This window comes from Thunnus albacares, chromosome 13 (assembly GCF_914725855.1).
Source record: "Thunnus albacares chromosome 13, fThuAlb1.1, whole genome shotgun sequence".
NCBI classification, from domain to species: Eukaryota; Metazoa; Chordata; class Actinopteri; order Scombriformes; family Scombridae; genus Thunnus; species Thunnus albacares.
Window position 1 is genome coordinate 20217071 of NC_058118.1, and position 15953 is coordinate 20233023.

The 15953-nt window shown below is 39.6% G+C and overlaps 1 protein-coding gene and 1 long non-coding RNA gene across 2 annotated transcripts in view; one reads left to right on the forward strand and one right to left on the reverse strand.

The window, feature by feature from the left end:
- Window positions 1-15953, forward strand: part of pdlim4 (PDZ and LIM domain 4) — a 47914-nt gene that overhangs the window by 4015 nt on the left and 27946 nt on the right. Inside the window, exon 2 of the mRNA XM_044370502.1 lies at window positions 6743-6894. Coding sequence (XP_044226437.1) covers window positions 6743-6894 — 152 coding nt within the window. The remainder of the gene's footprint in view (window positions 1-6742; window positions 6895-15953) is intronic.
- LOC122995337 lies at window positions 1393-14749 on the reverse strand. Its single transcript, XR_006406781.1, has 3 exons — window positions 14639-14749; window positions 12984-12985; window positions 1393-1404 (listed from the first exon to the last, which is right to left on the reverse strand). It is a non-coding gene; the product is annotated as an uncharacterized LOC122995337 (long non-coding RNA).

Below are 15953 nucleotides of genomic sequence, written 5' to 3' on the forward strand. Positions count from 1 at the left end.
AACCCAGCAGAACGTGTAGGATTCTTCTTCATTAAAATTCCTGTAAGCATTTTAATGAAGCAATCATTTTAGCTCATTGTATATAATGAATTAACTTACATTATCGTGCTGTTGTCTCAATGGCTGGATTTTATTCCCATCTGAGTCTAAACTCAGACAGAATGAAACATTACAAGATAAACTGGAACTGGTTACTTTCTGTTTTTTGTGGTGTTGATGAATTTAAGGAAGTAATGAGACAAAAGGAAAGAGAAAGCCAGTCATGAATGCATGAATTAAAAAGACATAACTTAGATTTTATTAGCGGTTAAACATCCTATGGACTCAGTGTCCTTTGTAACCTTTAATCTCTTGGTGTATGTCTGTCCGTCTCTCCGCCACATACCAGAGACAGGACATGTGACCTAAAGCCACATGAGATGTTTCTCTGACACTGCTGGTTATAATTGTCAGCTTCAGGTTGTTCTGTGGCATCTCTTTTCTCCAGGCTAGAATTATAAATGCTACAAGCTGCATCTCCACAACAAGTCGAGCAAAAGATAACAGATGGTACTCTCGAAGAATTTCCTGTTGTCAGTGACGCCATGGAGTTCCTGAACCAGAAGGGCGGGAGAACAATGCGAGTCTTAGGGTTGTTGCTGAGCTTCTCCGGGTCATCTGGTTATCTGATATATGAAATTGACTCTTTGTGATTGGTGCTCATATGAAAATGTGTCAGCAGTGCTGTTAAGATGACGGTAACGGAGAGATCTCTGGTCTTTAACACCAAAAAGTCAGAAAAAACATCATAATAGAGTACAGTAATTACAGTATTACAGACAAATTTGCTTCAATATGACCTGGGCCATGAAGAAAATGTCAAGTTCTTACACTTTGTTGTATATTTATTTACTGTATTATATACAGTTTGTCTCCCTCGCGGTGTAAAGGGAGTTTTTAGTAATGTGCTTTCCTTTGTCAGTCTTTCTCAGGTTGTTGTTTTGGAGCAAATACATCAAAATGTATTTGCTGCAAGGACTGCCACGTATCAAAAACATGATTCTTGTGATGCTCTTATGATAATGTGCAACATACTGAACATGCTGAGAAAGACATAAAACAAGTCTTCAGGGAAAGTTGATCCCAATTCAGTGCAAAAACTGGTCAGAATGATAATTGGATTACAGATCAGATTTACAGGGATTGTCTCATACTTATTGGTGACTAATATTGCTGAATAACATCATGGTCATGCTAGACAGTGTGCATTACAGGCTGTAGTGGTGTTCAAGTGACTCTCCGATTTGTTTGTGTTCTCATTAAAACCTAACCCCACATATTTGGTCATCATCTGCAGCTTTGCTTGTTACTCTTGGCACATTTGGTCTCTTTGTTTCAGCATGATAATCACGCACCAGTCAGAACCTCACACCCCGAGGTATGTAATGGCTTTTACAAAGTGTCACCAAGGTCATAACCATGGTTCCTATCGCAGGTCCAACAAAGCAAACAAAGGCGTTTGACACATTGCCAGGAATTATTCTCTCCGTCGCTGAGACGTGCAAATCAGTGCTCCCACCCAGCAAAATTGTCCCTGAGGAATCCACACATAAAGAAAACATTTTAAATTGATCTTTGTCGAAAGATTTTTGGATGTCTGGTTCATACAACTTTTCAACCAAATTTGGTCCGCTTTTAACATGGATGTTTACATATCTTCTGACTTGCAAATCACCAAATTCGTACATACTAGGCATGAAAACACAGTGACTATGGGTCACCATGCTCTCTGACCACTGCTGTAGATATATGGTTATGGAGGAGGTTGTATGTGTTTGTGTTTGTGTGTGTGTGTGTGCACATCCAGAAGAAAGAAGCAGGAAGAAAATTTTAATTCCCTTGAAATGAATAGATTAATGATAATTTATTCTGCAACTACAAGAATTTCTACTAATGTAGGAATGACTCTACTGATTTTGAAAGTGTCCAAACAGAAATGTCAACATGTATAAAACAGAAAATGCAGAAAATGTCAAAGAGGGAGTATTGGATTCTCAGCTTGGATCAAATATGTGCTTTACATACCACTGTTGGAGAAAAGAAAATCCTCAAAAGGTCAACTTTTCAGTAGTTAAGAAAAGCTCTGTTCATTTTATGGCTTAGATCTCGAGACAAGACACAAACACTGATGACATGAAAGAATACTTTCCCTCAGGGCTGGCGTCATACTCGAGTGAAATCGTTGTAGCTTTTTCACTCGTTCACTTGTGTATGCGTGCATTCATACACTTACAGTACATAAAAGCATTCACTTTCATTGCCCTGTCCTCTGACTTTCTGTTTCACTCTGGAGCACACAGAAAAACACAAGAACCCACAGTGTGACCACACTCCAGCACACACTCATGAGGCCTCCGCGTGCCACATGATGACTCGGTGCAACATGAGGCTGTCATTTTCTAACCAATCTATCTGTTAGTAATTAACTGTGTCATTGTTTATGGAGCGGCCAGTTATGGAAACACTGACTGTTTAGATCACCCAACAACTAGCACAGTTGCTTTCTGCAGCATCAATGCCGCCCCAAATCCTGTCATCATGGGACATCATGGCTGCTTGGGCAATCAACACACACCACCTGTTTGATGCCTACAAACATTAGGTGAACTTATTGCAATTTAAAAAAATGATTTTACTTTCATAGATTAAAGGTCATTTTGTTATTCTCAGTCACTGATTAATATAACGTAATGCAGATTAAATCAATTTGACTGAAGGCTAAATAGTTTTTCATTAAGATTCCTCTGTGTTTTGATTCCTCTTCCTGTTAGCAGTAAGATCAGTATGTGTGGAATAAATAAAAGAAACCCTGTGTATTTCAGCAGTTCTAACCACCATAATTATTATGTAATAGATTACAGACTCACTTATAAACCTGACTTTTGCCATTTGAACAGCCATTTCCCGAAATGAAAATAAATATTCCTTTTGTTGTCGTTTTTAACAAATTCCATGAACGTCTGCTGGAACAAAAAGTAGGTTTACTGAGTGAAAATAAAATTAAATTCACACCATATGATAGTAAGTTACTATTTCTAGCAAAGTTATATTTTTTTGTGGAATTTATTGTCTTTTTCTGCCCCTTCCACTTTTCATCACACACAACAGCTTTGGTTCCATCCGCTGTTTGAGCCAAGATAACTTTTTTTATTAGTTGCACTCACACACCCAGTTTGTTTTCACAGGACTGTCACTTCTCGTTTTTGAGTTAGATAATTTTATTCTTTTTTCTGCCAACAAACGAAACAAGTAGAAGTTGATCACACTTAGCTTTTGTTACAGTGGTTTCATGTAAGTAAGAACACAAAAATAAAAAGTTCAGTATAAAAAAAGAATGTTGGTATTGCCCTCAAAGCCACTTGCGTAGGCCATAATGTAAAGACCTAATTAGATAATTGCATTCATCTTTAAGACTGCGTAGATTTAAGTCATTACATCACTTTACTGTACATCCGCAACATAAATATAGCATGTTATGATTATGTCTAAACCACGTAACTCTACACCCTCCTTACATTTCCTTACAGAGCGGAATGTATGTCCTCTAGTGACAACGTTAGTCATGCCATTGTGGCACTTGGCATACCACTGTGTGAGTGTGTGTGTTTGTGTGTGTGTGCGGTTCACTAGTATTCATGGCTTGACCCTGAGGTGATATTACTCACTCTGTGTGTATGTGTGTGTGTGTGTGTGTGTTGGGGGTTCCTGAACCTTGGTCCACTATGACACAGCCCAGGCACAAACCCAAGACACACACACACAAACATTTAAAATGCATTCTCACCAGGGAGGTCGTGCTAAATGACGTGGGTAAACTATAACCTCCAGTTAGTGATTGTCAACAGATGCACTGAAACAAACTAGTGTAAGTCACGTTTCCTTTAAAAAAAAGAAAAAACCTCATTTGTGCCTTTGCTTATGTGAAAGACTCAATCTTTAAAAATGTATTCAGTTGTGTAGTTTATATCAGATTTCTGCAAATGCGGTTGATGTTTAGGTGGGTTTCCTTGAGAGTCCTACACACAAACATATACACACTTCCCACAATGCCTCTGACCTCTCAGTTTACCGGAACTGAGTCAGGGACAGAGGGGCAGTCAGAGGTTGTAAATTAGGAATTCCACATCTGAACCACACGACTCAGCTATTAGTGTTTCATGGAGCGTGAACATGTGTTCCTTTGCTCTTAAAATGCTCTTCCCAGTTAGCGAGTGTGCTTCTATTACACAAGCAGCCCCACTCGCTCTCTCTCTCTCTCTCTCTCTATCCCTCCCAGACTGGGCCTACTTTTAGCCAATCACATCCAAATTTGTCTTGGATGAGATTGCAAATATCTGTGAGTGAAGTAAGTGTTATTTCAACACAAGGTTCCACTGTTCTTAATGCACAGCTGTCAAGGTAATAGGCATTACAAGACGTTGAGAGGTCAGGCAGTGAGCGCTCTGGTATGGAGATGAATGAGCTCATAGAGAGGTATCCACTTAAAAACCTGGACGACAGGACAAGGATTAATTGCTGACACTTGACATACAAGGGGATCATTAACTGGAAAATCCTCCTAAATCTTCTGTTTTATGTGTATTTTGGATACAGGTAGTAATTTTAGCTTTCAGACATGTTACAAAGTGCTGGAATCTGAACACCTACAGTACCTGGCTTACATTTGTTTTTAAAAAAAGCATCTCAGTTTGATTAAAATAACATTTTTGTTTATTTTTTGGTAATTTTGTGCCTATATTAGATGAACCGAGAGAGAGATGCAACAAAGGCCCCAAGCCAAAGTTCACATATTGATGAGAGGTGGCAAACACATGGGCAAAAATATGTGTCATTAGAAACTGCATTTGAATCATTTATATTTGAAATAATTCGAATTTCTCAATTTGAATAAATGCATTAAAAAACTGAATTTGAATTATATAATTTGAATTTGTACTGTTTAACTTGAATAATTGCATTGAAAAACTGAATAGCATATTCTGAAATTGAAGTTATTAGTTTGGAGCTGAATTCCAATAAACTTGGAACTGAATATGATTAAATGAAATTGAATTCATGGGCTCTGAAACTGTATTTGATCCTAACTGAAAGTTCAACTCTCTATATATTTCCACATTTAGTTCTCGCAACTCAAATTCAGTTCTTGCAATTCAGTTTCAGTTTACTGAGACACACATCGGGTCATCGAGGATGCGCAACTGAATGCAGATTCAGAGATTCATATGTATTATACATTTATACAAACCTGTGAATGGAGCTCTTGGTCATTCTTCAGCATGCTGAAAACTGATGGTGTTCAGTATCATCCAGAGAACTGAAGGGAATTCTTGTGCAATTTCAAAAATTTTCTCCGAAAAAGCAAGACATAAAACTACTGTTTTTACATAGAATGGGGAAAAACTTAATGCTTTCTAAATATCTAGCTCCCATTGGTCATTGATATCGTTGAGAGAAAATAGCCGTTACAGTATGTGAAAAGGAACTCTGTGAATCTGGACTCGATTGCTCTTCCTCAACAACAAACAATATAATTCAAACAATATAAAAATGTCAAAGAGCATTGCTCAGAATTCTTCCAAAAACAGTGTGCAATTGCACCCAGCTGTAGAAAATCTCCTCGCATTCAGTGGTTGGAAAAATACAGTCAAACTAATCGTCATACATGTCATAGCCTGACAGCACATGCAGCACACAAAAAAGACGAGAAACATGATGACAATTGTTCGCATTTCATAATGTTTTTGTTTCGTTGCTAGTAAAGCATTTTCTTCTACAGCTTGCTGCCATATGACGATGACTGCTTTACTGTGGATGTCTTGGTTTGATGACGGAGGATTTGATTGGTAGTTTCTTCTTATTTATGCCCACCAAAACCGTATGACCAGTAAGAAGCAGGCCTAGAAATAGCAGGGACATCTGTGTGTGTGTGTGTGTGTGTGTGTGTGTGTGTGTGTGCGTAATAATGGAAAATTATTATCATATGTCATTTAGTGTGTCTGCGAAGGTGAAACGTACCCACTGGGATACTCGCCCTCCCCCTTTTTTTCCTCTGTATACCTCACCCGTCTGCCTCCCTGTGTGGCTCAAATGTCCACAGACCAGCCTGTTTCTGGACTCTCACAGAGAGAAAACTGCTCACCGTCCAACAGCTGAAAGATAATAAGCAAAATTACAGTGATGTGGACATGGGCTCTAAAAGATCCAAACGGTCAAAGTGACAAATAGAAAAAGAAAAATGTTAATCGATATATTGAGCAGATGCTTGCAAATGAATCTAACGTTACACGGTGACAGTTGTTAAGGTTCAAGGTTCAAATGCAAACTCTGTTCAAAACAGCTTATTTAATGCAGCTGAAATCAGGGTTTAGTCTGATGCAGTTGCTGAATGATCATGAATAAGTATAAAAATGTTCCATGTCTTTCCAAATATTTCACGACCTCCAAAACTCTTAGTGGCCTCTTGCTTCTCAGTGGCACTGTTGCTGGCTGTAGAAAGTGTAAACTTAGAGTGCTGCCTAAGGCAATATTACATAAATCAAAAGAGAGCTGCTTTTGTTGAATTTGGCCTCCGTGTTGACACTCCCAAACTAAAACTCTTTTTCTGTCTTTTCTTTTGGTCTTTCTTCCTTAATGACAGTTTGACACCACTTATAACAACCCTTTCTTCTCTTTTCCTGTTTGTGTGTGTGAATGTTATCTTCAGGTAACACCAGGCAGCAAGGCAGCCCTAGGTGACCTGTGTCCGGGCGACACCATCCTGGCTATCAACAGTGACAGCACGGAGCACATGACCCACATGGAGGCTCAAAACAAGATCAAAACCTGCAATCAGCAACTCACACTCAGCATCATCAGGTATGGAAACGTGAGACTGCCCTCACAAGAGAAAACTGCAGCTTCGGCCATTTGGTCAAACCCATACCTACAGAATGTTCAGATTTTCCTGACAAGGAAGCTTTTGTGGTTATGCAAATAATGACTCTCGGTAGCAAAATAGCTTGTTGTTGTTATAGCACCACAAAACCACTAATGGAGGAGGTTGGTGCGAATCATTGGGCATATGAAGTCTTACTTTTACACCGGAGACCTTGATTTTCATCCAGTTTCCTACCAACAGCATTACTTTCTTTTAATAATGTTCTTTTAGTTGCCTTAACAACACCTAACCTGAACCATAGATGTGGCAGATCAGAAACAACATTTTGGAGGGCACTGACAATTAATCTTGGATTTGTTGGGACACATACACAAACACACACACACACACACACACAAAAAGGGTTAAATGTACATGTTTATACTCAAAATGTTACACATACTGTTTGAGATATGGGTATCTGAGATGATTTGTTAACTACATCATTAGAATGTCACTTAATCGCTTACAGACTTATGGGCGCTTGTTTCTCGTGACAAACTGTGTATTCTGCCCATTTTCCATAGAGGATGACCGATAGGAATTATGACGTTGAGAATAATTAGATTTCAGGAAATGATGAACATTAGTCACTTGGTAATCAGTCATCACTGCTTTGACCCTCAGCAGAGGCTCCTTATGGTTTTTGCTCTGACGCTCATTAAGTGAATTGAGTTGAAAAAGCTGACTGATTTTTATGACTAAGGTCATTTAGTGCCTCTAGTCCATGAACACATATTGTTTCTATTTCTGGTTGGTCTGCTCAGCTTGGCACAGTCGAGTCATACGGACAGATGACAGCTTTACAACAGTTTAAATGATCGACTCTCTGCTCCTATAGCGCGCTGTCAAAGTCAATGAGGCTTATGCATACAGTGAGTCACACTGTGGCCTTTAGAAATGGACTTCACAGGTCAATATTGTGCATTTTACCAGTTCATGAGGTGGAAAATTATCTTCCACTCTTCTGGTGCATCATTTTTAGAACTGGTATGTGATGACGGATGATTTGGCCTTAAAAGGAGGACAGGAGCAATGCGTTTCTGTTAACATAGCAGAACGGAAATTATCCGTCTAAAGAGTAAATGACAGAGAGAGAGGGAGGGCGATGGGGGATAACCAAGGAAAAAATTAAATGTCAGTTGATTCCCACATTTCTATTAGACGGTTTCTTAGGGTTGCCAGAGTACTGGAAAGTGCAGAGTGAATCTGGCAACCTCTGAATCCCATCCTCTCAGATGAAGAGCACTGTGTGGTTTCAACCTCAGTTACAAGTGACAACTGCCAACTGGTGCTTCAGCCGTCTCCTTTTAGGGCAGTAAACAACACAGCTTCTCTCTCATAATGGTTTGGAACATAACGTTGACTTGCAGATGCAGTGGAAATAAGAATCGCTTGCGGAGTAATTGGACCCGTCAGATAAGCAAAGATTCACACGTGCAGGAAGTCTAAATTCAGACAGAGAAGCACTTTTTTCTCTCTAACTCTGTACTGTATTTGTGTTTTATAGTATGCACTCTTGCATGCAACAGCACCCTCCCCCCTCCCATCCCGTAGTAGAAACCCTTCATCCATATGTCAAGCTGAGCGACTGAGCGTTAAGTGGGTTGTCCACATAGGGATAGTAAATTTATTTAAAGATGCATAAAGTAGTATTCAGGGCAAAGTCTGGGGGGACTCCTCTACAGCTGCCGGATGCACAAAAAGGGCACCCCCACACTTAAATACTTGTATCCTAATGTTCCCAAATTCTGCTTAATTTTCCCCTTAAATAGTCAAAGTAGTTTTACACAGATTTCAGCGTGATACAAAGCAGGAGCACTTTAGAGTGATTGATACGCAGCTTTTATTTAGCTTCACAGTTATTCCTCATCTCCATGTTTCACTGTTTTGTAGAAAATCTATCAATTGTAGAGAAATCTATTAATAGAGACTGATAAGTTCAAATCCAAGATGCCATTTTTTATGGTGACATCCAGATGGAAAATGGAAGATTTCCTTGCAGTTTTAGCAGGCACGCAGTATTTGGTGTATTTGGAAACCCTGGGATCTTGACCCGAATCTCAACTAATGTTCTGACGCTTGCCAAAAAGGCTTTGGGTGGGGTTGAAGAGGTTAAACTCATTTTGGTCAGTGACATAGTGTCCTTACCTCATTCTTGATGTTTAAAACCCCTATATATATATATTTATATGTATTTTGTCAATCAAAATTCATTTAATAGGCCTAACTTAAAATGCTAGTGAGTTAAATGTGGGTAGGCAAAATTTAAAACAAGCTATAAATGACTTTTCAATCATGTAACTACCTTTTTTAGTTGAAAATGATTCCTATAGTAAGTCATCAGACACCGTGATGCTGTTCATCAATCCTCCTTATTTTCCCGTTTCAACTGACATTTCAAGATAGCAACTTGATGCATGTTCATATAACAACACAGCAGCGCTGGTATGTGACCTTTCCTGAGTATATTGGTAAAATAATTACAGTGTGAACTGCCCTGCTGCTTGACAGGAGGAGGGAGGGTAAACTGGGCTGTAAAGTATACCCCCGCAGCCCCCGTAAGCAGGGGGGCCCCACGGTCCAAACAGCCCCCCCCACCTGTCAACAACTTATGATAAGAATTTTTACAATTACACAGGGTGTACATCATGATATTATGCCAATATTGGCTCTTTTTCAGAGATAATATTGGCGTAAAAATGAAACAAATATTTCTAAATATCTTTGCTGGTCCAAAGTTTTCTTTGTTATATAAGTCATAGACTTTTGGTCCAATTGATACGTTAGGTGGCAAATTCGAATTAGTACAACTCAGTGACATCACCATAGTCAGAAAACAGAGCCACTTTGATAATGAAATGAAAATACCAAAGCGGTGCCCAAAAACAGAAAAATACAGAAAAATGCTGAATTTACTGCCAAACTGTGAAAAATTATTTTTGGAACAGTAAATCCTGTCAGCTGTGAAGGTTTCGGGGGGGTAACACCTTAGGTGAGCCTGGTCAGGTAAGGGTAATGCATTGTTGCTAACTTCGGGGCTAACCTCCTTTGATAGATGAGTATTTTCTTGGTCTTGAGGAGCTGCAGCATTTATTAACTGACAACTTACTGCTAAACTTTTCCTCTGCTGCGCTCACATCGCTGTCACTTTTCTGCCGCTTACTCTCTGCACTTAACCACTCACTATACTACGCTACATTCAGACATATTATGCACTGCCCTATGCCTTAACGGAGCTATGCTACTCTTACCTTTCACGTAGATGTCCTTTGAAGAATGAAGGATGACTCAATACAACTCCACAGTAACACAGGATATTATTCTGCTCGCACAGTGTGCGAGTGAACATCATTAGTAATGCTTTGATATTAATGATGGTGTGAAATTTTAGCAGCGGCGCTGACAATTTTGCAGTGGCGATGCGCCACTGCTGGATGAATATAGGGGAAACACTGGATGCTGTAGTCCTATTGCTACGATGAACGTGTATTCACAATTTACGTAATCTTTGTTGCTCTGTTTGAGAACCTGATATAAAATAAAAATAATTTGGCCTTTAAAGAAAAGCTTGTTCTATTTATCTTCACAGTAAAGTTGTGTAACAATCAGAGTTGAGTGGGCAGGTGGGCTTTTTACAACAACTTTGATAATGAAATCCTGCACTCTGCGACAATGAGTAATGAGGAGGAGTCAATCACGGAGTACCCTGGACAGCTCCCACAATTATGGCCATCGCAGGATCAGCACCTTGTCAGCGGTTGTGACACTTCATAGTTTGTAATGTTAAAAAGCTCCAACAGTTTAAAATTTACAATTAACTCCATAATATGTGTCCAGTGTTCTAAAGTGGTCTGTTAAATTTCGTTGTGAGTTTGAAATGATAAGTATCCTCACTTTGAAAGATGTTAAAATTTGCCTGCTCTGTGCTGCAGGAAAGGGGCCCACTCAGGGTTAGCTGAGGGGGGACCTCACATGTTTACGTAACAGTAAGGCATGCCTGAGAGACAGGCATGCACCTTTGGCTCCAATGCATTGAGCTGAAACGACCTGCTGGTGAAGGGGATGGAAGATAGAGCAACAGGGATTCAAGAAAGAGAAAATTTTAAAAATGGACATGAAGGTTTGGACTTATTCTGTAAAAAAAAGATATGATAGAAAATAATTAGAAGTGTTGAAAGACACAGGGGATGGCTGTCAGAAAGTAAGAAATATGAGAAAGAGAAAATGAGACAGGTAACAATGGTAGACAAAGAGAAAGAGAGAGACCAGGACAGAGAGGAGGGAAGTTGAAGCCAAGTAGACGAGCGGTGTATCAAGAGAGACCAAGTGAGAAATCCACATGGGCACTTTCTTTGCTTTGAATGCTGTTTTACAGCCAACATTTTCTGCTTTGTGCATTGCTGGAAATTCAATTACACAGACAAAGCAGTGAATCAGCTTTGTGAGTCTCTCTCCCTCACATAGAGGACATATGGTGCCACGAGTTTTGAAAGAATCTTTGAATATTCTCCTTGGTTATTATGGAGAAAGGAGATGAAGGGACTTCATTTTTACACATTCTCCAAGTTATTATATAAAGACTATATATGGGCAAAGCATTTCTTTTCAACCTAGAGTTGATTAAAGCATTACATTTAGTATATTAAACACCCATGTATGGTAGGTTTTTCCCAAGAAAAATGCTGCACAGGATGACGTGTTAATAAACAGCAACGGTCACTATGACTAAGCAGACAAATAAAATAGAGTCATCTACATACTGTAATCCCAAATTGGTCAACAGCAAAAAAAAGAGGTCACTGTTTTGGCCACAGTGAAAGCTGCTGATTTAATCACCAAAATAAAACACAAATGTTAAATAGTAAAATGGATAAATGGAAAAGTCACAATAGAAAGGCAAATGTTGAGGGATCAGAATATTCAAAATCTGGAAAAGCTACTCAGAAATTCAATGAGCCGTTAAAAAACAGTGGTTCGGTTATACAGCCTTCATCTGCTGCCACATGGTAATGTATTTTCTGGTTGGTGACTAAAGTCCAAGCCCTGTTATTACTTATCCAGACAATGGAAGATGTCATGTTCATGTGTAACAGATGAGCACTTGTATTATTTACTGAAGGACATGTGAAATATGGGGTATTCAGCTTATTGAAAATACTAGTCTGATGTGGGTTACAGGAATAACTGAAGGATCTTTAATTGCAACCAAAAATGGGAGTGACTTGGAGAACTCACGCTGAGCTGACACACTAGAAAATAATACTTTAGATGACAACAGTCCCTAGCCCCCATTAAACGACTACACCATAAACTACTCCAACAGTCACAGAGTCAAAGAGAAACAGTAGACCTGTAATTTTGTGTTGCTGCCGATGGACAAATATATGAGTCTACACGTCTGCTGTGAGCCAAAATTACAGTACGTTGGAAGCATGTGAGCTTGAGGTCTTGTGTAACGCAAGAATGTTTCTTTGTAATGTCTCCGCATTTATTACTTTCATAACCCCCATTTTTCATAACTCCTATTATGGAGCATTTTTAAGAGCGTTCTGTATCAGGGAGGGTTTCTGGTTAGGTGTCCCGGGAAGCTCATGAAAGCTGAATACGAAAATAAAGAGGCTTTGTGAAAATTGGGTTGGCAGCTGCAGTTGTTTGTGTGGAACACTGTCACTAATGGATCATTCAATGCTCATATTTTTAAATGTCATAATCTGCTTTCCAGAATTTATTTTTTAGTTGTGATTAACTGCTTTGTCTTGTCTACTTGGACTTCAGATAGCGATTTCTTACATTTTCCAAAATATGTTAAGACCTGGAGTTTTATGATTTACATGTAATCAAAACACATCTTGTAAGTGCATTACATCCTGACACTGAGGAGACTACAAACTCTGTTGCAGTTCAATATGATATCTTCCTGTAAAAATCTATAAGCAAAAAAGAAAATTAAGAAGGAAAGAAGGTACAGTAAGAGAAGGACAAGGAAATAGGAAAAAAAAGTACACTGCGGTCAAAACTTTACCACAGCTTTCCATTTTCCATCTCTACTGATGCAGGCCTGTCAACGCTCCGCTGTGAGGTGAAACACCCTTGCTAAATTTTCTGTTAGTTCCTGGCATCGGTGATCAAACGGAGCTGTGTCGTCTTGCTGGCGGAGGAAAAATGGCTGCCACCTCTTCCACACACATTTTCCAAATTCACTATAATGTCACAGGACCTGGACAGACATACACAGGGCTGATATTGCAGTGTGTCATGTCTGCTTCACTCGAGCTGTATATCCTCAGACCTAAACAGAGTCTGTGAATACATGAACCAGCTGTGGAGGAAAACTTCTGCTCCAGCTCTTGAAATGCCTCCACTCTTCCATTTCCATTTCATTCTCTTTCTTTGACTTTCTCATCCCTGACTTCCCTTTTCCCTGACTTCTATATCTGCCTTCTCCCTCTCCAAACCTAAATCCTACTCTACTCATTCACTCTTTCTTCTTCTTTTTATATCTTTTCTTCTTCTTTCTCTCCTCCATCTCTTCCACCCTGCTTTCACCTCCCTGCAGTTTTCCTTCCTTCTGCCAGAGAAAGCCATGTGGTTGCAGAGGCCTGAGAGGCAGATGGCGGTTGGGATGTGTGTCAGGCTGTTCGGAAAGAGTCCTGCTGGGGTGGCAAGTTTAATGTGTTGAGAAATGAGTCATGAAGCCTGGGCTGTGTGTGTTTCTCTGAGTGCGTGTCTTGTTTGTGTATTTCAAAAAAAAAAAGAAACTTGTGAAGTAAGGACACCCCGCTGCCCTTCAATTTTACTTACTGTAGAAAAGAAAATTTAGGATTAGGTCCGGAATGAAGCTTGTAATACAGGTGGTTTAGAGGTTTAAGGATCACCCCGATACAGAAACTTTCAGAAACAAAATCCTTATGAGTCAGAATAATCCACAGTCTTCCCTAATAGTTTTCATTGGAGCAACTTTCTGCTGAATTAATTAATTCATTTGCTTCCATTTTATCAGAGTTGCAGCAGAAGATTGAAAAGTAGATATTCTCAAAACCTCGGTACAGAAAACCAAAGCACTAACCATCAGTTTAAAAAGAAAAGTTTGTTTTTTTTGTGAATTTTGTGAACTGAACCTTTAAGTGCAAGGAATGAATGACATCAGTGTAAGGAGCAAATTACAAATGTATGTGTTTCATTTTGTATTTCTGTACTTGTAGTTTGTTTTTCTTTACCACAAGTTGACTGGAAACCTTGGAAGAATGTTACAACAGCAGTGGTTAAAGGGGACATAACATGCTTTTTGTGGTTTTCCGTTATTTTTATGCTGCTATGTTGTTGGATGTCTATGTTAAACATGGTCAAAGTTCCAAAACATGAAGTGAACGTATGTAAAAATGTTCCTTGTAAGTCAAAAGCCCAGCCTGCTCTGAACACTTTATAATGCAATGGTAGCCTCTACTTTATCCTTGTGGTGACATCAGAATGTTTGCACATGCTCACAAATGGTCGTCCGTTCAGCAGCCTTTGTTGCTAATGTTGTTTCATGGGTTGTTCACGTTGTCCCGTCTCATATTTCGGATCAGATTTAGGCACAGACATGTTTCAAAGTTTCCATTTAGAGTTAAGAATGAGAAAAAGAAATTAAATCTCACTACTACTCTTTGTTTACGTAGCTTCTGGAAGTTAACTAACCACAGTGGGCTTATTGGGAGCTGGGTCTTAAAGAGACAGGAGCTAAAACAGCCTGTTTAAGACAGAGGCTGAACTGAGGGGCTGCATTAAGAGCCAGTATGAGATAATGAAGGAGTTTTTTGAACTTTAAATCATGCAAAAATATTCCAGTAAAGCCCCAGAATATAAATAAAGACCTGGAAATGTTCATGATACATTGCCTTTAAGTAAAGTATATGTCAAAAGGTTCACCTGCTTACCTTTTTGTTTCTGAGCTTTTAACCACATCTCACAGTCTTCATCAGTGAATGGAACTGACTCTGGTGTCATTACGTGACCACAGTGTGAAACATCAAGTTGATGTATATTGGGCATTTCACACATTTTCAGGTGAGAGGTTTTGCAGAATAGTTTTAGGTTAAGGTAGGGGTTAAGATTAAACATGCAGTAGGGAGGGTTAAGACTAGAATCAGGGGTTTTGGTTAAGTCTAATGAGTGCATATCTGACCCCTGCTGAGGGAAGAAATACAAATCTGATCATGATTAGGAGAGGAAAATCAAACACAAACACAGGGCAAATGATTCATAAGGAATCATAGAAAACCGGCAGAGAAAATGACAGAGTCAGACCGCTCCGATGGAGGATTTGCCCCTGCTGTCTCGCTTTGACTCTACGACCTGTGACTCACAGCTGAGGAATTATGCACGAGGCTGCATGGGACCAAAGGAACACAGGACTCCAGCTGGGACAATGAAAAAAAAAAACGCCAAAGGAACCAACTCACACACATGCCTCTCCATTACCAGCACTGCTGCCTTCTCCTCCTTCATCCCTTCATCTCTTCATTCCTCTCACGCTCTCCCAAGGTCTCTTTTTTGTGGTTGTTATTAACGCAACATCAATAGAGTTTCAGAGGCTGTGCTGCAGAAGAAGGAGGAGGGTGGGGGCACCACAAAGCTCCCTCCCTGCTTCCCTCTTGGGTTGATCTTGTCATCACTCAGATGCAGATTTTTCCAAGTGACCCCCTCAGGTCTGCTGACAAGACCACCATAATTGCTCTTTTAAAGGATCATCTCCATCTACTCACAGAGGAGAAAACATTTAACCTCATCTCACGTTACCAAATAACATAGGAACCACTCGTGTGGTGTCTGATGAATGATAGGGCTGAAAACCGGCCTTGTCTTTTTTCAGATGGGTTTGACAGAGCGAGGCTACGAGGGAAGACTCTCGGTGAACCCTGAAATGTTCCGTGATAAGCCACATCTTAATTTGAGGGCACTTAGTTTTCAGCCGTCTGTCTCACGCTCCTCCTTGAACATGGTGATCCTGTGCAGC